General features: G+C 35.0%; 3 protein-coding genes across 8 annotated transcripts; 2 read left to right on the top strand and 1 right to left on the bottom strand.

The window, feature by feature from the left end:
* Window positions 1-11,276: 11,276 nt before the first annotated feature.
* On the bottom strand, window positions 11,277-13,434 carry LOC122575883. The gene is made up of 3 exons (XM_043745371.1): window positions 13,396-13,434; window positions 12,642-12,952; window positions 11,277-12,106 (listed from the first exon to the last, which is right to left on the bottom strand). The coding sequence occupies exons 1-3, from the start codon at window positions 13,432-13,434 to the stop codon at window positions 11,614-11,616; spliced, it is 843 nt and encodes a 280-aa protein (XP_043601306.1). The 3' UTR covers window positions 11,277-11,613.
* A 914-nt stretch (window positions 13,435-14,348) lies between these two features.
* LOC122576123 (DNA replication licensing factor Mcm6) lies at window positions 14,349-18,150 on the top strand. Of its 2 annotated transcripts, XM_043746012.1 has the most exons (11): window positions 14,355-14,640; window positions 14,723-14,866; window positions 14,949-15,213; window positions 15,288-15,490; window positions 15,590-15,791; window positions 15,909-16,439; window positions 16,523-16,828; window positions 16,901-17,234; window positions 17,337-17,450; window positions 17,515-17,654; window positions 17,741-18,150. In XM_043746012.1, the coding sequence occupies exons 1-11, from the start codon at window positions 14,549-14,551 to the stop codon at window positions 17,834-17,836; spliced, it is 2,427 nt and encodes an 808-aa protein (XP_043601947.1). In that variant the 5' UTR covers window positions 14,355-14,548; the 3' UTR covers window positions 17,837-18,150. The 2 variants fall into 2 exon arrangements, with proteins under 2 accessions (XP_043601948.1, XP_043601947.1); XM_043746013.1 differs by lacking the exon at window positions 17,337-17,450 and having other exon boundaries at window positions 14,349-14,640.
* Window positions 18,151-18,279: 129 nt separating this feature from the next.
* LOC122576127 (urea transporter 1-like) lies at window positions 18,280-25,333 on the top strand. 5 transcript variants are annotated; one of them, XM_043746018.1, is made up of 10 exons: window positions 18,280-18,799; window positions 18,923-19,045; window positions 19,274-19,393; window positions 19,772-19,923; window positions 20,420-20,543; window positions 22,266-22,349; window positions 22,794-22,959; window positions 23,075-23,256; window positions 23,473-23,634; window positions 24,314-25,333. In XM_043746018.1, the coding sequence occupies exons 1-10, from the start codon at window positions 18,734-18,736 to the stop codon at window positions 24,380-24,382; spliced, it is 1,248 nt and encodes a 415-aa protein (XP_043601953.1). In that variant the 5' UTR covers window positions 18,280-18,733; the 3' UTR covers window positions 24,383-25,333. The 5 variants fall into 5 exon arrangements, with proteins under 5 accessions (XP_043601953.1, XP_043601954.1, XP_043601951.1 ...); XM_043746019.1 differs by having other exon boundaries at window positions 18,280-18,705; window positions 20,396-20,543; window positions 24,314-25,328; XM_043746016.1 differs by having other exon boundaries at window positions 20,396-20,543; window positions 24,314-25,328.

Below are 25,333 nucleotides of genomic sequence, written 5' to 3'. Positions count from 1 at the left end.
AGGATATTGGAGCATCCGCAATACTACAATTTTATCAGTTGAAAGCAATGATTATGGTAATTATAGACACGACGTCCAATAACTACCATTCGAGAGGTACTCGACGATCTTATTATCTTGTACGTCGATGATTAAAAATAATTTTAGAAAGTATTATGATATTTCAAGTTTTACTCTATACAAGATGGGTCAATGTGAACCGCCATCCGAAATGACCTATCATTATTTATTCATTTGATCGAATTAATAGAAAGACACGAGTTTGAATAGAAGAACATTTTTACACGTAAAATTCGAAAAAAAAAAACAGTTCGTTTGAAATGGACAAGGTGATGCACACTCTCGACTGAAATATCTAGATCGTCGGAGTGTTATTTGTAGTAACAGCAGAGGGTATTGATTAACATTTACGACAAGCAAAGACGGATTTACAAGTCTTTCGGGTTAGGTTTATTTTCAACCCACGCTACGTCGATTTCCCAATGAATAAGAGGTCACGAAACCTTTCCGCCCCGCAAAATGTATAACGGTCGCTTTAGAATCGTAGAAGCTTTCTTCTCGAAGCTCGTATAAAGTCGCGATTCCCGGCACGTATCCCTTCGGAGAGTTCGCGTCGAGCTTGTAAAGTCCTAATGACGACAGTCGACTGTCAAAAGGAAAAAAGAAGAAAAAAGTATCGGATTCACCAGGGGAAGACTTTAGTAAAGCCGAACGAGTTTCGCATAATTCTTCAACAATGCGTCATTCGTGGGAATAAAATTTTTACCGGCAGGAAATTTCAATTCAATATCCTACCCTTCCACAAAGTACAAAATACGTAACACACAACCAAAATTGAAATTGGAGTAAATAATAAATGCTTTTACGCTTTTAACAGCTTTCAAACTCAACTTCAAAAAAGTTACATTAATACCCCGATAATTCGTAAACTTCAATAATAAAGTTACAGCAATTTCATTAATATAAATACCTTTTGCTCCATTTCTTCATTCTTCTTTCTCTCTAATATCGTTTCTAACGATTAAATATTGGACAAAATTTATGGCATGTTACCTGCGTGCTAACTACAAAGTTTGGGAAAACGACATTTCACATGTACCACCCTAATGTAACTTTACCTCGCAAGTATGTACCGTTATATCGCCAAAGCTCTGCTTCCCATTCCATACATTCTCGCTCCAGCACTGCACTTATTACAGTTTTTAACGAACGTTAATCCAATTGTACAATATTACAACTTTCGAAAGTGTTAAAAGGTTTAAAATTTACGGGAATAGAATCAATGCTAATTCTCGACGTTCCCCTTAGGAAATATTTGCAACTCTTTTATTTATTTTATCTCTTTCATACATACATACGACGTATATCATATTATAACCGAGGGATTAAATGAATTCTTCCTAACGATTTCCTTTTTTTTTTTTTTTTCGTGCAAACAGGGTAGAAGAAGGTAAGGGACAATATCGCGTAATAAATGAAAAAAAAGCTAACCAATTTCTTACAAACAAATTTCGCTTTCTGATTCATTTCACGATCAAGCCGGAATTCTAAAATAGAAATTACAGGATCAAAATCATTGTATTTAATACCGAGAAAAAGATCAATAGGCTTTGTATGGAACTCTAATGAAGCAATCAAGATCATCGTTTCATTCGTTTCTTGCAATCACTTTCAATTGTGTTCCGCATTTCGGCCAGGAAGTCTTGCTTTTGTAAGTATACGTCTTCATCACGCATCCAAGATTATACATATGTATGGTCGCGCGGGGAATCCCCCTCTAAAAGTGACGAACAATGCCGATGCTGCCATTAAAATGCCGGCAAAAGCAGTGGAAGACCTTTTGTGTAAAATCAAATTTTCTGCATACGATCTGTATGATTTTACAATGCGCTATTCGATAACTTTCCATTGTGAATGTACAGTAGTTTGCTTTCGAAATTATGAAATAAAGCGAATAGCACCGAATACCGACGTTAGCACCGAGTATCGAGTAAATACAAACTTTTATTATATTTTTTAAATTCTCCATAACGTTGTACGAATCATGGACTATACGTTTGACTTAATCGTAAAATTTTATGTACGTTCGATAATATTTACGAAATTAATATATATATATATAATATTTTCTTAAGAGTTAAGAATTCCCTGCCCTATTTAAACATGCTAATTAAAGACATTAAAAATAAAACACCGCATTTGTAAAATTTAAATCAAATTCGTTACCTACCTCTTGATAAAACATATATCTAGTTATTTGTAATTTACAACGATGCAGTTTCTCTATGTTTAAGTAAATGCGAAACACTATGAAATAATCTTTTCCGTGTATAGCAACGTATAGAGGTATATCGAATTTTCCTAGATGAAAGGAATTTCGAGAAGATAAAACGAAAAAACGTTGGCGGCTATGAGCGGTTCGATCAAATGCCATCGATTACATAAAAAAGGATACAGGAACGAAGGGACAGATAGATATGTAGCGTAGTGAAAGAGAGAGAAGGAACTGTTCGGTTCCCTCTCGAGAATTCGAGCGGAAGATCTCGTTAGATGGGTTCTGCCTCGTCCCTGTCGGCCAGAGTTTCGCGAATGAAACGAAATGGCGCAAATTTTCGCGAGAGTGCACGTACTACCGTAGGAGAGTCTCCGGTAAACTGGCCAGCCAAGTACCACGCACTGGATACGTCGTAGTCTGGCTTGAAAATGACAATACACGTCCCCCTTTCGGTTTAATTAAAGGCGTGTTTCGCCCGAAATGCAGCTATTCCTGCACGCCTCGACCCATACTCCCTCGGTAGGTATCCTTCTGTTCGTTTCACGGCCGTGCCACTACGGCACACGTCTCTATACGGCCACGCGAAACGTACGTTGCTTAATGGAGCGCCGCGTCTGCCACCCTGTAATGGCACGACACTTTGCACTTGCGCCACTGGGACGCTAAATAGCGCTATCGCCGAGGGTAGAGGTCCGCTAGCCAAATAGCTAGGTTGGTATAGTTGGTTAAAGGGAAGGACTGACCTGTCAGACGAATATCAAGTTAACTGTCTGTGTACGCCTATGTTACGGCTATTCGTGCACGAATATTATGAGTATTTCATTTTACCTTCCATCCGGCAATAACAGATTCCCGAATCCTAGTCAGTTACAATACGAAAATTGTAAGATTCTACCGATGATTAACTTCTTACCTCGATTGATTGTGCGACTAGGTATCGAAGGTAGAAAGATATTTTATTTGAACATTTTCACACAAATAAAATTAAATTGTTTGTATCAGCCTAGGAGGAAAATATGTACTAATCGAATTGGAACAATTTTTTCCAATATGGTAGTTGATCGATTTCAACGAAACAGGCGTTGTTTAATTTCGTAGCAGAGAAAGATTGAATTAAACACCTCTGGTTAAATTAAATGTTTGAAGCGTTCCGCAGTTGAGCAATAAAAACTATGGACCAAGCATCTGTGGATGTATTTACTCTGATGTTCGTTGTGAAAATAACGCATATAGGGAACAAATATCATATTAGTAAATTACTATCTCGTGGAAACATAATATATCTAATGAGGATAATTATATCTTTCGTTTAAATGCAAAGTTCTATCGCACATGCTACGATAAGAACCACGAAATAGATAATTTCTGGAAATTACCTTTTCAAGACTGAATTACGAATTCTTTCAGACAATAGAGCAAAATGCGACAAATTCCAGCGACATTTTTGCATAAAGGCGCGAAAAGTAAGAGACTAGAGAAGAAAGTGAAAAGAACGAAAGAATAGGGAGTGTAAGGCAAGGAAGCAGCTGAAGGCCGAGAGGGAAAGAGAGAGGCACGAACCACTTGGCTCCATTCAAAGGGGGGAATCACTGCCGCCGAGTCTGTGGGATACGGTGATGAGGTTATTCCGTCCTCCTTCCCTCAGGAAATGACGTCACATCTCGACGTAATAAACACAAATATAAGTGGTTCCTGTGCTGTGTTCCGACGGCAAAATAACGTAGGCCGACATGATCGAATCGCGTACGTCGGAAGAGGAAATTCGGAGAGGGTGTCGGCGCTCTTGGTGCTTCCACGAATAAATTAGCGACGACGTTTGCCTTCCAGCGTTCCAGCGCCTTCCCTACAAAGCCATAACATCACGATCGATCGATGTCGTCTCCTCGCATTCGATTGATAAGAACATCGTGCTTACGTGTTGGCACGCAGAACGATTATATCCGAGTTTATGCACCTTTGAGTCTAGAATTCCAACGCCATTATCGAAATTAACTCGTGAAATTCGAATAACGATGCGACGAAGCAATTGCATTAATAACACACGTATCGTAATTGAAATTACATCAATTTCTCGAGTGTAAGCTTCCATTCGTTGCAGCTAGGTACGCGTGAAAAACAACATCGCTCAAATTTATGGCTGTGATAAAAATTTAATCTGTTAAACCAATGAGAAAGCCATTAAGGATCTGAAAAAGATTAAACTAAAGTAACTTGACGGTACTCGAGGGACAAGCGCGAATTAGGATTTCAAACAGAAAAGAATTAACGAGGGCATTTGTTTCGCGGATTTTGTGAGAACGCGATAAGTGACCAGCATACGATTGTCGACGACAATTTTCATCGCGAGCCTCGTAGAAACTCGTTTACGACGGCATGCAGCTCCTTGGACCGCGAGACATCTTAAGAATCGTAGCCCGATTTCACGCGAGAACAATGCCCGGGCCACTTTCTTCCACTCGGTCTCTCTTTCTCTATTAAGTCGGCTCCGTGAAAACGCAGACTAATTTCTCGTCTCGCCCCGCGTCACGACGTTTCTGAAGAGTCCACGGCGGAGTGGCCCGCAACCGGGAGGGTTACGAGTCAGAAGGTTGAAGAGGCATTCGTACAAAGAGCAAAGGAGTGTGCAACAATTATAAACACCGTGGCAATTACGGTGGCATGGGTGCGTGCACTTCCTTCCAGGTCTTTCTCGCTCTCTTCCCTCCATTCTCGTCTTTCTCTCGAATTGCGCCAACCGCGGAAGAAACCGGTGCCTCTTCACCGCAACCACACCACCCCAGCTGCTTTCACCGTACCACCTTTTACTCGCTTGTAATTGAGCTAGAATCATACAACGAAGAGAAGGAACTCGGCTAGAAACGAGTGGCTACTCGAACGCGTCACGTGTGCGATCTCGAGATGCTTTTCATTCTCCATTGCCAACTGCTCCACGATTTCCAACCATAGAATACCGAAAGTGCCATCGTCATACGTCGTATGTAAAACGGTCTCATTTCCTTATATGTGAAATTTCAGTTGAGATACGAGAAATAATATAGCTTCGTGCTGCACAAAAATGCGTGTTATGTAGAGTTTAGAAGATATTACGTGATGATCTTTAATCGTTTCTAACGACTTTTCATTAATTCGCTTGCAGTATTTTTTCACTACGTAGGAACGTATACCTCATAACTATTTTATGTTTAAGAATTTTCCATACATCGTTATGGTCCGTCAAAAACGTGAAGAGTTTAACACGTCCATTCACGTTCCTGTTGTTAGTGATCCAACAAAATATTTTGAATAATATTTTTTTTTTTTTTTTTTGCAGATGAAACAATATCTTTTCTCTGCGCGAATGCGTTTACTGACATTTTGAAGCTGACATGGATCGCCGGATAGAGACAGATCACCGGATGCGGATAATCGTGTTCTGCGTTGATATGGAAGTTAATGGACAAGCCCGGGAAAACAAAACGCGCGACACCAAAAACAAATCGACGCTCGCTCCCCTGAGCTTCGTGAATCAAAGAATATCGATGTTAACCAATCAAAATTTCAATGGATACTATTTTTCCCACCAAATGATATCGGCTCAGGTGCCGGTACGTTGATTGAAACTATTCATTCATGAATCGCATCAAGTGTCTCGAATACTTGAGAACACTTCTTTTCGTGACAAAAAGCGCTAAACAAAGTAATTGGTATTTACTGAATTTTACAGTCAATTAATATCGATCTATATTTCTTCGTTATCTGTTTAAATCGTTTCTCTATATTGTTTACGAAATATAACGTGACATATCGGGGACCAAGGAATTGCGTCACATTGCATTCGCAAGATTGATTATTTATTCATATAACAATATAATAGTATTATTATATTACATAAATCATGTTGTTACGCTATTACTAGCGTCGATTACTGTATCGACTATGTTTACTAATGGTGTTTGTTTGCAAAGCAACATTGGTTAATTATGTCAATTAATATGAAATTCTGGTCAATAGATAATATTATAATACATGTAACGATTGTTTACGCTAAACATTGCTCGTGTTTAAACTTTCCTAAACCGAAGGAATAGACATTATTACACAATATTACATATGATGTTGAACAATAAAGAGATATGATTTACAAATTTATCAAAGTTTAAACATTCGCTTGAAAGCGCATTAAGGTTTTAGTCAAGTTGTTTAAGTGGATACTAACAATATCAACAGATTCAGTTTCAGTGATGAACAATATGACATTAAGTAGATTCACTTTGTACAAATGCTCATAAATCTTGAAAACGTCACGATATCGCGACTTCCGTTCAATCAGTAGTATGTTTATGAGCGTAGTTGCAGGATACTAGAATGCGCGACGCCTACGATACAGGATAATCCAGTACCTAAGACGTAAAACCTGTTTTCGAACGAATCATTTAACATTTAACCGTAGACATAGAAATCACCAGCTGGTTTAAAGCAAAGCAACTAATTGCAACGCGTGTTTCTACCATTCTCCATCTACCGATTTCCACCATCAAAACCTACGACTATGTATCTTACTGTGATACTTAGCTGAATATAATCAAATATTACAATAAATACTTCTACACTTTTGAAATTTATATCAGGATTCGAATTAATTTGTATAGATACGCATCGTAATTACTGGATCAGTCTAATTAATATAGAAGTGCAGGGTGCTCCATACACGAGTGAGAAGTAGTAAATCATTTCAATAATTTCAAAAATATTCTATCTATAATCGTATACCAATGTTTGGTAGAGAAAGCTAGATGTTTGATTCATGCCAGATTTTCATCTCTTTACTTTTTTTTTTTTTTTTTTTTAGAGAGAATGTGACTCGTTTGAACAAATTCTGACCAATGTCCGTTTAAAATTACATGGAGAAAGTGTAGAAAATGGAAATATTGACAGAGCCTTAGTGGCAGAAAAAGGTTTGTAGATTCGGGGTCATTCTTATTCCCAAATGGGTTTCCTTCGACGTCCGTCAGATGAAAGGATTCTGTAGTGCGTAGCAATTTTTTTGTACTTTCTTTATCTGCAGGAAATTTTGGAAACAAATAGTCCTCGAATGACATAGATATTTTGTCCCACAACGTTTCTGCAAAATCTTTCAATCAAAATTTAATCTACAGCAAAAAGCTATCAATCCCGTGCAATTCATTCAACTTATCCACAGTGGTCCTATATTTTAGAAAAATAATTGTTATTACGTATCTTAGACACAGTATCTGATCTACAGAAATTCGAAGATTCCACTCTAAATGATATTTCATGTCTTACAACTAATATTACGATATTTTTCATTTAGCTTTTCGTGAAACTTATACCTAAAGATAATGCTTAAAAAATAAACCACTGGAATGGAAGCCTGCGACAGTAGTAACGCAATTTTTAAAATTAAACCGAAAGGTTGTCAAAGAAAAGAAAATAAAAACAAGTAAAAAAAAAAATGTATCGATAGCGTAGCATGAAACATGAAAGAAGATAGCGTTTAATAATATCGTTCTTTGCCATCTCGCGTTCCGCTGCAAAACATCGCGTTAATGCGGTCTCCTCTTTTTCCGAGCCTCCATCTTGCGCCTTCATCTCGTTTTCTTCCTACCCCGTCACGGAGAAAAGATCTCAACGTATTTCTCATATTTTATTCCTACAAGCTCGCTGCTTTTTATTGCGGTTCGACTGAACTACGGTTCATGTTAGACCGAGCACCCCGCAGTTTCAGCCGTGCTTGCCAACCTTTGAAGGATCTCGAAAAAATTCCAAAGATTACCAGAACGGAAAGAAATGCAAAGAAATTCGCGCATCACGACTGGAAATAATGACGAACAAGCCATTTCGTTTGTCCTACATTCTGATGTAGTTGTTCTAGCGAATAAAAGAAAAGAACAGGGAAAAAGGAGAAAGAGCGAAAGAAAATTCGGACCGTGTACGATATTTGCCAAAACGCAAAAGATTATCCGTTTTTCCCTTGTTATCCTACGCAAACGTAAATTCCGACTTTTCCGCCGAGCCCGTAAATCCACGTTTTTCTTTAGCATCGGTGTAATATTTCTTTTGAAATCTCCGACAACTCTTGTACAATACGCAATATGCGATACGAGAAAGTTCATCGAGTCTACTCGTTCTATACAAACGCTTCCCTTTGAAATTCTAAAGGGAAAATAACGAAGAGAAGGAATAAAAAGGTTGGAAATGTGAACAATGCGAAGATGAAATAAAAAGGATAAGATAAAGTAACAATATTATCTCGTTCGTCGCTATGCTACTGTAGAATTAACTAGATGATTCGCGAAAGTATTTAAATAGTTTTGTGATCTGTGCAAGATCTGTACTTGCACTGAATGTCTCGTAGCTTCTACGTACATTTTTAGGTTTGTTTCCAAATTTTCCGATATAATAATTATAATTTCACAATGTTTCGTGCAATATACATAATATGTGTAGTATCGCGGACATAAGGCCTAGGACTTAGCGGGTGAACCATGTACAATGTCGCGAGAGCCGAGGCGTTTTTAAACCATAAACAATGTCCCGAGAGCCGAGGTGCCGATGGGCCCGTAAATGTGTCATCGGTCCTTCAAATGAATAGTTACAAAAAAAGGTCTACGTGGCTTTGGCCACGAGCGGTCGCAGAACACGTGTGTGGTGGGTCTACGGGAAGACAAAAGACACGCGAGAGCAGGGCAGTTTGAGTTGAGAAGTCGAAGACGGTGAATCGAGAGGTCAGAGAGAGTGCGAGTTGCGTTGTCGATATAGTGCTGTTAGCGTTGTCGAGAGAGTGTGGCCCGCGCGAGAGAGAACGTTGGATCCGTTGTGTCGAGAGTCGTCTAGATTGTAGCGTGTTATTGCGATTAGTTCATATTAAACTACCATCGTTTTTCTGTCTATATTTGCACAATCCATTCATTGTAAATAAATTACAAATATTAGGATATAATAATATTATATTCCATTGAAGATACTACATATATATATATATATATATATATATATATATATATATATATATATATGAGGTGTCTACAAGTATTCCAATACTTTCATGACCTTGTCTAATCTTCCATTCTTGAATATTACACATCAAGAATATTCTTCAATTGTGTCAGACGATTTCAGAGTCTCCTTTTCTTTAAGTTCAATTCTTTAAATGGAGATAAGTTTCCGAGAAGTTTAGGAAGTGGAAAGTGAAAACCAGTTCCGACAACCAATGCGTTAACTTCACTTGGAACATGGATATAGTGCGAACCAGTTGTTAGAATTACCCTACATAACATCTTTTCCTTGGGATAAAATTTCGAACATGTTGGCGAACATTGTCGGCGTGATAGCGGAGCACCTGTTGTAAAAAAAAAACTAATTTCGCCGAAAAAATTTGTCACGTTTTTACATAAAACAAGAGGAATAAGTACATATTCACGTGTGACACTCTACATGTATATTTCGCTCGATATTAAAAAGGTGAAACGAATACGTATGAAAACAACTTGTTTAAAAGCGCGAACTTGGAGAGATCAAGAAGGAGAACGTATTGGCTCGAACATATCGATTAATTATAAGAGTCTCCAAGTACCTGGATGCTCTATTAGTAAAGCTATTACTGCCAACCGATCTCCTTTGGTAAAGCTCGAAGAAGCTAATGGAAACTGCCATCCTGAAAATACAATTTTCAGACAATCTGGTTTCCTAGCGGACGGACGGCAATCAAGCACCACTTAAGCCCTCGTCGTTCGTTTTATGATCCCGCAACAAGTATACCGAAGATAGGAAAATTAAACGACCTCTGAAAATGTCCGTAACTGCAATGTTTATGATGTATTTATTTATACGCAACCCGATTCAAATTCCTCAATGTATATATACTCGCGAGAACCGTGTCACAGTGCGATAGAAATCGGATGTGCTTAGTAAAATATCCTTTTCGCGGAAGGTGATTCATTAAAATATATATGATACGTAATAATTTTATAGACGTGTAAATCTCTCGTTATTAGAGTTATTATAATTTTATAATAAATCTCCGACTTGTTTGCAAATGCAAATCCCTATATACGTAAAAGTACGCTCGATGTTATGGAAAAATCCAAATAGGGTTTCGATCGATTGAATTTTAAATTGCGATGTTAATGGAATTTAATCGAATATCCGATTTAATAATTATTTACTTTAAAGAAACATTTCGTTCGATAAATCTTATTTAAATACGTATTCCGCCGAGCATTAATACGAGTACGTCAATTTTAGACATTTTAATCATGTAAAAATTATATGAGGCTTAATAAAGCTGTGTTAATATTTGGAAACATACAGATTTTCTATTAAAATTTTACTTTCCAAATTATATATTTCCTCTCTTATACCATGTTTCCTCCAATCTTCTCATGTAACGATGGTCGTAAAATTTTTGTCGATCGAACGACAAGTTCTTACTCGAAGTAACATGGGGTGCACGAGACCAAAAAGGTTTATTAGCATGTACCTATCTGATGGACGTATTTCGAACAAGAGCAATAGTGGTCTAGACTGGTACATGGCTTTCATCAATGAAATCAAGTTAGTAGTATCTAGAGAGGTTTCCGGAGAGACAGGAAGGTGTAATGAGAGTAGTTTAGTGCTTAATCGGGGTTTCTCGAGCGGCTTCTCGAACTACTCCAATTAACTTCGCGCCAAGCCCGATTGCCGCTAGATTCAAGGGTAAATCCGCATGATATTGATTAAATTTAGAATGAGCTATGAAGGAAGTGCTCTAAAGTTTTCTTTAATACCGGTATCCAAAGTGTCGTTTGGATAATTAATCAGCGTGATATCAACGAAGGGCAAACTTCGCGACTTCGATTTAGTTCAACTTGGTGTCTGTGGTTTAAGCGGTATCAGTGAATGAAAGCAGATTAATTCAAGTAAAATTAAATCTATGAATTGAAAATTATACCGAGTTGGGTAATGCGCGGTATTCGCGATTAAACGTGCCGCTAACGACGTGTAAACTATTAATTAACTTCACTGCCGTTTATATGTACATTAGCGGACTCCGTTGCTGAGCGAAAGTTATTTCCAATGCCGAATATGAAGGCAACGAATAAATCAAAATTATTTATCGGATAGTTCCTATTCAGATTTTCAGATAAAAGATAATATTTCGATGCTTGTCAACATTTTTCGTCTCTTCCGCATTAATTCTTCATATTCCACTATCTCTTCTTCGTATTTCTTTTCCGATTTCGAACAATTCTCGCGCGTTCCTTTGTCACACAAGTACTAACAATGAGACGTCTACGAGACAATCTAAGGGTCCAACAGGTAAGAACTTTTCCTAAGCGAGAGAAAAACGTTTATCTGCATTATCTTCGAGCGTAGGTGGGCAGCTCTTCGCGTTCCAACTTATAACTACCAAAAGGTTTGTTGTTATGTATATTGTTTACGGCCATGTGCGCGTACACGCGAGGGTTTCGTGCTCCGGACACGTATCGCCCGTATCGAGACAGGACAAGGGCTAAAACAGGATTGGGCGGTGGATGTAGCTCGCTGTTGTAACTATCATCGTTCAGAACCCCGCTCAGGAAGTGATCGAGGGTTTTGATGGCCGTCGTTATGTCTTGCGAATTACGATGGGGATTCGTTGTCTGAGCCTTCCCACGATAGGGCAATCCTGCATGATCCGAATCGTCCGTTAAGTACTCATCGAGTTTTTCTACAACTTGATACGACGATCGCCGTGGAACGTGCGGATGATATTCGACCTCGGCCAGCAGTCTTGTTCTGTTGCTTGATCTCGATGATTTACCTGCCCTCGTTATTGCTTTTGTTCCACAACTTCCCTCTTCGTTCGTTGATCTTAAAATGCAAATATTCGACGCGTTATCGAGGGTCGACATAGGGCGTATCTCGATTATCACCAGTGATTTCAGATAATATCAACCCCTTGCGTTCTAATATCGAGTTACACTCGTGGCGCGGCTTATGGTCCTAATTTAACAGTGACAGGTCCTATTCGTGACAGGATCCACTTTCAACTGTACTTTTCCTTTCGATTCCTCGGTAAAAATCACCAAATACAAATTATTAATTGTACAAACGTTCGTTCGACCTCCTGCGTAAATATCCATATGTATTTTAAATATCCGTTTCATTTCTACAAATTATCATTTTAAGATTATCTATCTTTTCCTCGTAATTACCTAGTAGAGAGCGAACAAACAAAGACTAAATGAACCACGATCGAATATTAAATAAACGAGAACGTTTCTCCGACGATTTCAAAATACTGCAAATAATTGCGAACGAGTCTAATGAAAGGAATAGCAGTTTATTATAACAGTGGAACACTAGATATGCTTTTCAATCGTACACCTCAAAAGTGTGTTCTTACCTTTGCTTATCATTGATTGATTTCATCGTCTGATCTTTGAATGGTAACTTGAGATCGATCAATAGAGGTTTCAGGTATGAATACCCAGCCTGTATTTGCCTTTCGGTAAAACCTCTACCCGGAGCCCCGACATCTTCTAATCCATTGTCCAAAGCTTGTTTAGCGAAAACAACATGTTGAGAAAGTTTTGGAAACACAACGTTTGTACTTGGAAGATAACTAGAGGCTGGTGGCTGTAAATTTGTTACTGGTTGGATATCCCGAGATGCTTCTGTTGTCAATGCACCACCGGTTGAACAGGCAAGCGTTACCTGAATTGGACAGTTTTCATTCAATTATTATCATGCCACTTCTCACGCCTCTACATTTTTCGAAATAGTACCGTCACCGTGTTCGTGTTTGAATAGCGAATTAAAGTTGATATTTGTCGCAACTTTAATGTTATCGTTTAAAAATTACATTATATCAGGCGAGTTTTAGGAATAAATATAAAATATAAATCTATTTAATATAAAAAGTAAATAAAATATTAGTAGGCAATTAATTCACTTGTTCCAAACTTGATGTGTATATTAGGTTTGCAACTGTTATTAAGTTAATTAAATATCACTTTCTATTCTATCGTTTCAGTATTGATCTTATTGTATATAAACGATCTGATCTGATAATCTTCCTCGAGACGTGAACGATATTAAAGTTACATAAAGTTTTATCAAATTGAAAGAGTATGAGAAAAAAAGAGTACAAATTTTACCAAGTAAAAAGCAAGAATATCTGCGACACTGACTAACATTCTGGAGGGTTTTTGAAGGAACTAAAACGTCAGTACGCACTGCGAGTGCTTTTTATATCCTACAGCACCACCTGCCTTAAGAGCGAAGTCTTGTCCGTCGCAGGAAATGTATACACCGTGTAAGTACGTATCTATTTACATACTAAAAGATTTTTCGACTTTCTCCTCTTTTTTTACGTGGTGAAATCTCTAATTGCCCTTCATTACGATTCTGCACGAGACCTTTTGAATCGTGACCAGCCATTGTGTGTATATACAATATCAGACAATATTTTTTTGTGAGAGATATCACATATATATGCGAAGGTAAATCGCTACCGATGGATACGTCGACATCTGAGAAATCCTAGGCATTAAAAATTTTATACTTTTATACTACATTTTCGTTGCGCAGAATTCTTTTTTCTCAGTACTTGGCATACGTACTACATACAGAGTATCAAAAAGTAATGAATGATATGTTAGATTCATTCTTATTGTATATGATGTAATGTTATTATATCATACCTTTAATTAAAGATATTTTTTCGATATTACAAAGAATATTCAGTTTTTTTCATTATTTATGGAGTGATAACAGAATAAAATATTATTTCTCATTGCAGTCATAATACGTAAACATAATAATAACATAACGACATTATAATAGAACAAAAAAGATGAAAGAAACCTGAAGATACTCGTATAAGCGATATAGGAACACAAAGACATTGTTTATTCTCATGGTATCATAGAGTGCGCTGTATGACGGTTCCAGCTCTTCGTGTCGGTAATCCTGCTAGGGAAGATTCTAAGAATTGAAGGGAATCATGGCAGTAATAGGTATTTTATTCGTTAATTTTGGCAATTTTATATCTGTTCATTATCAGAAATATATAATTAAGATTAGAATAATAATATTCTTTATATATTAACATATTGGACATGTGAACATCGTACAAAAGAATAAAATTTATTTTCGTTTATTTTTATATTTCTTATTGCACACAAGGGATGCCAATTTTGAAAACGCGCCTAAACTTAGTTCCCGCCAAACTGTTCTCGCGCGTTGTTTCATTGTAGAACGCCGAGCTAAAATATTGTTCTGATAAGTAATTATTAATTATTTCGAAGAATGGATGTGGGAGATACGCAAAATATTCGCTCACGTGTACCTGATGAAGTTGGGATCAAATGTCAAAAGCTGTTCCAGGACTTTTTAGAAGAGTAAAATCTTTACACTTCATTTAAAGACAGTCGATACCTCAAACTTGTCTTTTAAATCATATATTCTTATTTTATTAATTAGCTTTAAGGAACATGGAACTGTAAAATACCTTGAACCAGCCAAAGAACTTGTTAGTCCAGAACATAGTACATTAGAAGTGACTTTTGACGATGTAGATGAATACAATCAAGTATTGTCAACAACCATTGTTGAAGAATATTTTAGGTGAGTTTATAGAATGTTCTTTTTATCACGACATTAGTTTAATCATTTGTTGTATTTAATAAATCGTAATCTTTTGTTATAGAGTTTATCCATACTTGTGCCAAGCAGTCTGTAATTATGTTAAGGATGTTGCAGATTTGAGGAAGGAAAAGGAATGTTATGTGAGTTTTGTGGAAGTTCCGATACGACAAAAATTAAGAGAACTAAATGCCTCGAAACTCGGTACATTAATACGTATATCTGGTCAAGTAATAAGAACACATCCTGTCCATCCAGAGTTGGTGCTAGGAACATTTCTTTGTATGGACTGTAACGCTGTAATAAAAAATGTAGAACAACAATTTAAGGTATAATGTAAATAACCTCATTGATATGAATATGTTTGTAATGAAATTATTACAATTTGGGTAATTATTTACAGTTCTGCAATCCAACAATTTGTCATAATCCAGTGTGTAATAATAGGAGGCGTTTCCTGCTAGATGTAGATAATTCCGTATTTGTTGATTTCCAAAAAATCAGAGTACAAGAGACACAAGCAGAACTTCCTAGAGGCTGCATTCCACGTTCGCTTGAAGTTATTTTACGAGCAGAAGCTGTAGAAACTATTCAACCTGGTGACAGGTATTTTATTACATACCTATACAATATCATATTAAAATTAGTTATGTAGCTTTGTTCGTTTTTTCTAACTTCTAATAAATCTTATTTGTACATTTATAGGTATGACTTTACAGGAACTATGATAGTAGTACCGGATGTATCGGTTCTTTCACTTAGTGGCGCAAAAGCTGATCTTAAAGCAGCACGTCGGAAACCTACTGAACAAGGAGAAGGAATAACCGGATTGAAAGCTCTAGGAACACGTGAATTAACGTATAAAACAGCATTTCTAGCTTGCAGTGTTACTCCAACAAGTTTTAGGGTATAACAAATTAGTTACATATCGCGTCATGTGTACATATACATGTACATTACATATCGTAATATAGTAATGTGTATATATATGTACACATATTTTATATGATTAATATTTTTCTAGTTTGGTGGTACCGAAACAAATATGGAGGAAATTTCTCAAGAAATGATGAAAAAGCGAATGTCAGAAGCAGAATGGAATCGTATATATGAAATGAGTCGTGATAAAAATCTATATGAAAATCTTGTACAAAGTTTATTTTCCGCTATACACGGTAACGATGAAGTTAAAAAGGGAATCACTTTAATGTTGTTTGGCGGTGTGCCGAAAACAACGTTAGAGGGTACCTCGTTACGAGGGGATATAAACTGTTGTCTTGTCGGTGATCCTAGTACAGCGAAATCTCAGTTTCTAAAAAGTGTTGCTGACATCACACCAAGATCAATTTACACTTCAGGAAAGGCGTCTTCCGCAGCTGGATTAACTGCTGCTGTAGTAAGAGATGAAGAGTCGCCTGATTTTGTTATTGAAGCTGGTGCTTTGATGCTTGCTGATCAAGGTATTTGTTGTATCGATGAATTTGATAAAATGGACATTAGGGATCAAGTGGCTATACACGAAGCCATGGAGCAACAAACTATTTCATTAGCTAAGGTTTGTTGATGTCGAGTGATAATCGATATTATACTTTCCTAGTATATGCATATTAGCATATAATAAAATATATATATTTTTAGGCTGGCGTAAGAGCAACTTTGAATGCCCGAACATCAATATTAGCGGCAGCAAATCCCGTTGGTGGACGGTATGATAGGAAAAAGTCATTACAACAAAATGTTCAATTAACGGCTCCAATTATGTCCAGATTTGACTTATTCTTTATTATAGTTGATGAATGCAATGAAATTGTTGATAATGCAATCGCTAAAAGAATTATTGATCTACATTGCGATAATTGGCAAGGTTTTGATACAGTATATTCGCAATCAGAGATCGCTAGATATATTAATTTTGCCAAACATTTTAAACCTATGTTAAATCAGGTATTGTTATACCGTTTTAAATATAAATTCATTATTTAAATTACTTCGATTAATTTTCTTTTTTAATTTCAGGAAGCGGCAGAATCTTTAGTTGATAGTTATACTACGCTTAGACAAAAAACTGGTAGTGGCTCCGGCAAATGGAGAGTTACCGTTAGAAAATTAGAAAGCCTTATTAGATTATCAGAAGCCATGGCTAAATTAGAATGCTCAGATGAAGTTACTATAAAACATGTTTCAGAAGCAAAACGTTTATTAAGTAAAAGTATCGTTACTGTAGAACAGCCGGATATAGATTTAGAAAAAGCCGAAGATGATGGAATGGATGTCGATATGAATGATGCTCCACCTATCATGGAGGCTCTCAACGCATTAGATCACGATATGGAAGCAGAAACTCCTACACGTAAATTATATCACTTATATACACTTAAATGTTTATGTGAATGTCTATGTGTAGTAGTTAGTCTTATACGTCCCTCTTTTCTTCTTTACGTTATATTTATAGAACACAAGAAGAAACTAACAATGTCCTTTGAAGAGTATAAAAATTTATCTAATATGTTAGTGTTGTACATGAGAAATGAAGAAACTCGTGCTGAAAGTGAAACTGTTGCTACAGGTATATTGTGTCTGAAGTTATTATTTATATAAATATTTATCTTATAATTTTCTCTTTTCTACAGGGGACACTAAAGGTGGATTAAAGAAATCCGAACTGGTGGCATGGTATCTTGATCAAATACAGGATCAAATAGATTCAGAAGAAGAGTTGTTGGAAAGAAAAAATTTTATTGAAAAGATTATTGATAGGTTAACATATCATGTACGTAGGAAAGTAGTTACTTAAAATTATTCGAATTTTATTATTAATGATTCATTTTTTAATTTCTTTTGTTAATTGTATTTCAGGATCAAATTATAATACCTTTGACTACAAGGGATGAAAAAGACGAAGAAAATGATCCTTTACTTGTTGTACATCCTAATTATATTATTGAAGTTTAAACTTTTTTAATACAAGAATATTGTTAAGAACTAATTACACAACTGTTGATAAAGTAATGGTAAATAGAGGTAAACATTGGAATTCATTTTCGCATATGAATAATACAATTTATTTCACATTGTGGATGATACAAGATTAAAGTATTTTTATGGAAATATTTTTTACTTATTTGGTGTAATCAAACCAAAATGTACCTCTACTTGCCTTATTCATTGAAAATACTGGATTTTATAATTCAAAATCGGAGGCAACGCACCATTATATTTTCTTACATATTTTAAATTAAAAATAAATATTTTATATTAATATACAGTGTACTTGTTCCATCGACTGTTTATTTAACTACTACTAAAATTATTACATTGTAACAATTTAACATAAATACGTTAATAAGGTAGTGCTAACCGTGTTAATTGCTATGTAGATTGATATGTTAATTGCATACTCCACATGCTCTCATAAAGTAACATCCGTTTGAAGCAAAGATACATGAAACCAATGTTTAAAACGAGTAAACACGTGGAAGTGAGATAAAAGTAACGAGAAAAGTTCAACAATATTTTGTACTTATAAATAATTTTTAATTGATATCTTTATTTCATTTATTAATACTTATTAATTATTAATACATATTAATTTATAATGTGGAAAAAAAATTCACACAATTTTTTTAGAAGAAATATCAAACATCGAATGACACACAGATGCACATTGCTCTTTATCACTAACGGTGATATATCTCACAAATGGTGGGGGAATTTGCACAGTGTGGTTAAAAGGATATACTTTTAAAACGGAATTTTAGTGTTTTACGTGAGTCTATCGTATAATGAGCGCGAGAGAACGATTAAAAGGGTCTACGCGCCATGTGAGTACTGAAAGATAAATAAAAAGATATGAGTATGAGATATTTTTCGTATGTCATAAAGCGTGAATTAATCATAAAACTAGATGAAATCAGAGTTAAGTACTAGATGTATTTCAAGTTTTATTATATTTTATTATTGGGTATATACATATGTAGCACCTAAAATAAAAATTTCTTTTGTATTAACGTTACATTTCTCAATATAATTCATATATAGGACTATTCTCGGCCCGTTTTTACTGGAACATTCACCGTTTGGCAAGAATTTTTGTTAGAAAAGGAAAGCGTTTTTTGGAGCATAGTACGCTTATTTGATTATTTATTACGAGGTTTCAGTCAAGTAAGCAGCTTATATATCTTTTATAAATAACGTACAGATAACGAAAAAGTTCATAGATACATATTTATTTATTATGTTATGTTATTTTTAGTTAACATTAGTTATTTAAAATCTTAGATTTATAAATATAAGGATCGTCTACAAGATTTCCAAAAAGATATGCACATACACAAATTGATATTTAAATCGATTGAAAGATACTCATATTCAGCTTATATAAATTTACAGGTTGTATTTGCAAATAATCCAATTAGTGGATTATTGATAACGATTTCTTTAGGAGTTAATGCACCAGGTACGTTACTCCTCTCAGCAATCACTGGTTTCCTAGGTCTTCTATTATCTGTGGTACGTAACTGTTACGTCAAATATTTAAAAAATGATACTTTGTTCATTACTTTTTACTTTGAAAACTTCCAAAACCAATATTTATATATATATCCTTAGTATATATTTGACGCGTTGACGCGATAAATAGTGCCTAATTGCATTGTTGATTTACGTGACGTATGAATCGATTATTCATGCTCTTGTAATTATTATTCATTTGATCATCTCATGATACCGTGTTGTTTCTCAAAAAGTAAACAAAATGACTGCAATGCGGAATTTTTTGCGAGGATTAATACGATCTCGTCGCGATACCATTTGCAGAGCTTTTTCGTTGATACGTCATATGAGAAAATTCGCACATTACGTTTTGGAAAGCATATATTTCATTCGCAGCTAATACGAGATTCAGAGGAAAATATCGCAAATGGGTTAACAGTGTTAAATCCATTATTAGTCGGTGCGATATCGTCCAGTTTAATACCAAGTATCTATGGACCATTCGATGGTTTTAGTCTACTACTGATCATTCTGGGAACGATCTTTAGGCAAGTTTCGATAAATTGATGAATATCTGCTTATAAGTTTACTTTTTGTTATAAAATGTTTGCTGTAACGCGCAGTATTAGCATTTCAGTAATTTTTACGATTATAACGTAACTTCATGTTGAGTTTTATGATATCGTTGTAAATGTAAAGTGACAAGTATGACGTATGAAGTATTCAAACAAAGCTCAACAGTCAATTCTTTTATGATTTTTAGAGAATCATTTATTTTTCACCTGTTAATAGAGTAGAATGATATGTAAAGTTTTCGATAAAATTTCAAATCTTACAGATTTACTTGAATTCGATATTAAAAAAAGAAGTTCATTTAATCTTTTAAATTGATTTTATTTTACCATTACAAAAATATTCGATAGTATATTATATTACAACGTAGATTAAATTTAAACAACAATGATAATTATAGAACGCTTTTAACTAATTTTATTGGTAATTAATGATTAATGTTTACAGTGTTTACTTGACCCGCTCTTTCAGAAACAATAAGTTACCATTCATAGCATGGCCGTTTAATCTGGCTGAATTTGCGTTACTCTTGGTCCTTTATACCAAAGACAATGGACTTGATACGTCGGAGGAACTGCAACCAGTTACGAGAATGGTAATAGATTTTGTTGTGAGCATTCAATTTTCGTATTGTTGCGGAATACGATTCTTTAAATATCGCATAGATAAACACTCCGTTTTTCGGTACCAGTAGTCCAGATTTTTAGAAACTTTAAAAGTTCTGTTAATATCACACGTAATCGTAAAATCTTATTTATTTGCTATAAATTTATGTTCTTATATTAAAAGTCATAAAATTATTATTTATCGTAGATGTAAGATTTATGGTACACTCTAACGTACCGCACGTTTCTCACTCATTTGTAATGTAACAAAGATTATTTCTATATATAAAATATATAACCAATTCAAAAATATTTTTTTTCCAATTAAATCCAAGGTTATCATGAATTTTTGAAACAGAATCATGTAATTTTCTCCCATTTTACAATCTAATTATTTATTAGATCTCGTGATATTATTTATAATGTTAAATGTGAAGTTACTCTCTATTTTGTTTCAAATGCTGAACCGGAGACGTTCTTCTATTTAGGTTCTATGTAAAAAGTATGAAAACTGTCTGTCGTAAAGATATCGTTTGATAACGCAGTGTGCTTGTAAGTTTATGAAGATTTATGTATTTTGATACGCGCGCCTACACGTATACTGCTACAAAATTTTTGTCGTTATGTCACGTAGTGCCGTCTATACGTATATTACACATTCATCAGCGATATCTGAATGTAACATTAAAATCTTCTTAACATATTTACGTTCCAAAAAGCAACAAGTTAAGCTAATGAAACGATACCTTAAAGTATACTTTCAATTTTGCCTATTAACACTTTCGAAGTTATTAATATTTTTAGAAAATATTCAGCTGTTTATATGTTTCACGTTTATACGTTTATACGTGTTATGTGTTTTATTCCATGTAATACCCTTGACTACGTGATCGCATTTTTGATTGAAGTTTCATGGAATCGGTACAATCAGTTTTTATCGTTATATCACATCAGCACGAACAGTAGCGAGTAACATTTGAATGTTACATAATCGATCGATAACAGATGAAAGCGATAATTTCAAGTTTAGTTATTGCCAGCAACGTTGTCCAACTTAAGTTGCGACGCTTAAAAGCTTCTTCCACTCCGCTGGTCGTCGTGTGGCACGCACACGATCAATACAAACTTCTTACCTATTGTTGTTTGTCTCCAGAGCGAGATGGGAAAAGATGAAAATCATCTGAGATTCGTCGATCTTTTTCTTTAGATGGAAATCACATTAAATTTGCATTTCTTCGTCATTTTAGTAAAATTTTAGAAAAATATATAGAGGAAGTGAAAAATTTACGTAACGTAGGATTACGTGCATATGAGCTACATAAACTACGAGGACCAAAGACAGCCATTGAGTTGCAAATAAAAATAAAATAAAAAATAAATAAAAATTTGAATGATTTAGAAGGTATAATTAACTTAACGGATTACGAATGGAGAGAACTTATTTCCTAGCTTATTATTGTCACGCGTTCTTCTTTTAGATATGGAATTAAATAAATTCGCCACAGAAAGAAAGTTCTATCGATTTTTTATTCCAGGATATTTTTGCCCTGAGTTTTCTTTCGGTCGTGGATATCAATGGACGAACTAGCCCAGTTTTGAGCACGGGGTTATATGTACTCGAACAAAGATATTGTGTATACATATACGTGCTATGTGTGTCGCGAGTACATACACGATCAGTTGTTTATACAGTACATTCTTATTGTTTCCAGGACAATGCAACAAGTGATGCGACGACAGGCAATATCAGTTTCATCGGAGAAAATGCGACAGGGATACACATTGACTGGGGAATGGTAAAGTTTGCTCTACTTTTCACAATTCAATCATGTGTCACATCGTTGAAAGTATTAGACATTTTCGGAAACTCGAATATCTTTGAATCTTAACCCCTTAACCTACAACTATGGGTATAGCCTGTAGTACGATAATCGGGCCAAACGTAAATATTACGGGCATAGCCCGTAGTAGATGATCGGACCAATCGTAAATATTACGGGCATCGCTACACAAGTCGTGAGATTGGCTCGAAGGCAGAGCGAGCTCTTTTTTTACGTTTTCGGCCCAAAATTCTCGAACGTAAATAGTAGGTTAAGAGGTTAAGAGGTTGTTTCATTAAACTATATCATGAATGTTTTAAATGCCATAATAGATTATATAGTTATCAATATCATTAACTGTAAGACATTTTTTAACGAAATTGAGTCAATCTCTTTGTGTGCATCCTGTACATTTTTCAGATGTTTCATGGCGTTATAGTGTCAGCGTCGCAGGTGTTAGCAGTTGAAAGCGTTATTATGGGTGCTGTGGTTTATTTAGCTTGTCTACTTTGTTCTCCGATAACGGCTGGCTTTGCTTTTTTGGGTGCACTCATCGGTTCATTGGCGGGTATTATACTATTTTTGTGTACGAACCTTGAATTTATCGAGCGTGAGATTGAGTCAACGTAGCTTGCAAATGTTTTTGAGACAAAGATATTAGTATTTTCTGTTTTTCTGTCATAGTTTCTTGTTATTCGTAGGTTTAATGCTTGGAATACAAATCGATGAAATTTATGCCGGCTTGTGGGGCTACAACACTTTTCTGACGGGAGCTTCGTTAGCAACTTTATTTGCGTTTAGCGGACAAACAGCTGTAGCTGTGATCGTAGCAATCGTATACACCGTGATCGTGCAGTATGGCGTATTGTTCTTCTTTAGAGATGTAATTAAATTGATATTTTTATTTTTTGCTTGCAAAATTTAATAATTCTGAAATAGATTTCTGTGCCTGTTAATCAGCATCTTAAAAAGACGATATCAATCGTAATAAAATCTGAGTTTTAAAAGATAAAGGTTTGAGCGAATTTAACATGTTATATGTATATATATGTATATAACTTAAGAATCAAAATGAAGAATTGAATAATTTTATGTACAGCTGAAATTGCCGATACTGTCGCTACCGTTCATTCTGGTGACATCTTTGTTTCTGCAATTAAGGAACAACTCAGAAGATAAAACTTTTCTGCAAGCCCCGCCTATTTCTATACCACAGGAACAACGTCGGGATTATCTTGCCAACCAACGGCTTATTCAGCAAGTATGAATTTGTATTATTTCCTTCCTTTTCACTTCAAAAATTCTATTTGCTTAATAATATTTTGATGTTTTGCAATTTACTTTCATCGGCATTCATATGATGTCATTTTCTCATTATTTTTCTATAAAATCCATGTGCTTGCGTTTGATACAGAGTTCATAAAAAAATTCTAACATCATAGTCACGGAATTTTTTAGCATTTAGAATTTTTAGAAACAAAAAGACATGTCCATTGTTATTTCTAGTGTATTTCATATACTAGAATACAGTTGATTATAGTCGGAGTAAGTTTGATATGCGTTATGATGAGACTATCGTCATGGGAACTCTAGAAATCGATTTCTGCTCTAGCCGAGGTTAACCCGCTTTTATACGATTCCAAGGAATCGCGTATGGTGAATGTGGTTTCGTTATACAAAGGTTATCGGCAAAAGCACTCGGCGACACGCTCGCCTTTTACTTTATTTGGAAAACGGAAAGAATAATCCTTGCCAGTATAAATAAAGTACCGATAAAAACAAAAGTAAATGATTTTGTAGTTCGCCTATTTATTTATTTATATATTGCACTTTCTATTTCGACTAAAATATCAGATTAGAAAGTTGTACAGTTATCAGAAAAAATAAAATGCTGTCTATTCTTTTAGGTTTTAATGTATCGTTCTTTTCTTTTCTTGTAGATAAACGATCCAGAAAATGTCGGAGACGGTGCTAAAGATCGAAAAAAGATATCAACACTTGACGTTTAATGATAAAATAAGCATAATGCGGTATTTTCATTTGCGCATTTCATATGGAAGTTTTATAGAAATTTGAATTCAATGTCTTGTATCTGCTTTCACTCGCTATTTCTTCTCTCATAAAAAATACATTGGATTGCTACAACGAATTTTTAACGAAAGCATTCAAGAATCTACAAGTCGATCAATAAAATTACTTGGCTGCTTTTTTTAGCTTACGACGTGGAGTCCGTGTCGTAAATTCGACGGAGAATTTTCATTTGTCCTGCATAACGACTACTGCGTCTGTTCTTTCATTGCGTTAACTACGTACTTTATGTATATCAGACATTCGGATTTGTGACACGATTCCTTAGAAAATATGAAAAAAATACTTTCAAGTTTTCTCTTGTATATGATGAATTGATAACAATTTTCATGAATAGAGACCAAGTGCGAGGATACGAATAGAGAAACAATGTGACGCTGCTTCATTAAAAATAAGTTTTGCGAATATCTTCTTTCTTTCCTTATGAATTTATTGAGGATAGACTGTAGTCAAAAAAATTTACGCGTCGCAATAATTTTGTAAATATTTTAATTCCAATAATAAAATATCTATAGTACTGGGTGCTATTAACTATGAACATTTATATTTTAATTATTCTTCTAATATTTCAATATGATACGAAAAGAAGAAAGAGGGTAGATATATGATATTCGACAGTGCCACTTTATTTCTATTTTTAACAATCCTGGCATAATCTCATCCTGTGTTCTAGTGCTTTTCGCGGACGCTACTATTGTAATATATGATAGTTGTTTCATACTTTGTAATATATGTAACTACATATTCATGTAATTTCCAAGCAGGAATATATCGAATATTTCGTAAAGGTGAATATTTACAGAACGACGTTATTTCCTTTTAATATATTACGTTGCAAAGGGTATCTGTTTGTTCATGCAAGATTGATTTTC

This window comes from Bombus pyrosoma, linkage group LG15 (assembly GCF_014825855.1).
Source record: "Bombus pyrosoma isolate SC7728 linkage group LG15, ASM1482585v1, whole genome shotgun sequence".
Classification (NCBI taxonomy): Eukaryota; Metazoa; Arthropoda; class Insecta; order Hymenoptera; family Apidae; genus Bombus; species Bombus pyrosoma.
This window is presented reverse-complemented; position numbering and strand designations above follow the sequence as displayed.

Bases quoted from the DNA above. Each gene is read 5' to 3' on its own strand.
- LOC122576123 (XM_043746012.1), top strand. From the start codon at position 14,549: ATGGATGTGGGAGATACGCAAAATATTCGCTCACGTGTACCTGATGAA. The intron at 15,792-15,908 runs GTATAACAAATT...ATATTTTTCTAG, and splicing joins TTACTCCAACAAGTTTTAGG to TTTGGTGGTACCGAAACAAA. The intron at 17,655-17,740 runs GTACGTAGGAAA...ATTGTATTTCAG, and splicing joins TTGATAGGTTAACATATCAT to GATCAAATTATAATACCTTT.
- LOC122576127 (XM_043746016.1), top strand. From the start codon at position 18,734: ATGAGTATGAGATATTTTTCGTATGTCATAAAGCGTGAATTAATCATA. The intron at 18,800-18,922 runs GTTAAGTACTAG...ATTCATATATAG, and splicing joins TAAAACTAGATGAAATCAGA to GACTATTCTCGGCCCGTTTT. The intron at 23,257-23,472 runs GTAATTAAATTG...TTTTATGTACAG, and splicing joins TATTGTTCTTCTTTAGAGAT to CTGAAATTGCCGATACTGTC.
- LOC122575883 (XM_043745371.1), bottom strand. From the start codon at position 13,434: ATGTTAGTCAGTGTCGCAGATATTCTTGCTTTTTACTTG. The intron at 12,953-13,395 runs GTAAAATTTGTA...TGTCCAATTCAG, and splicing joins ATATTCTTGCTTTTTACTTG to GTAACGCTTGCCTGTTCAAC. The intron at 12,107-12,641 runs GTAAGAACACAC...TTGCATTTTAAG, and splicing joins TCAATCAATGATAAGCAAAG to ATCAACGAACGAAGAGGGAA.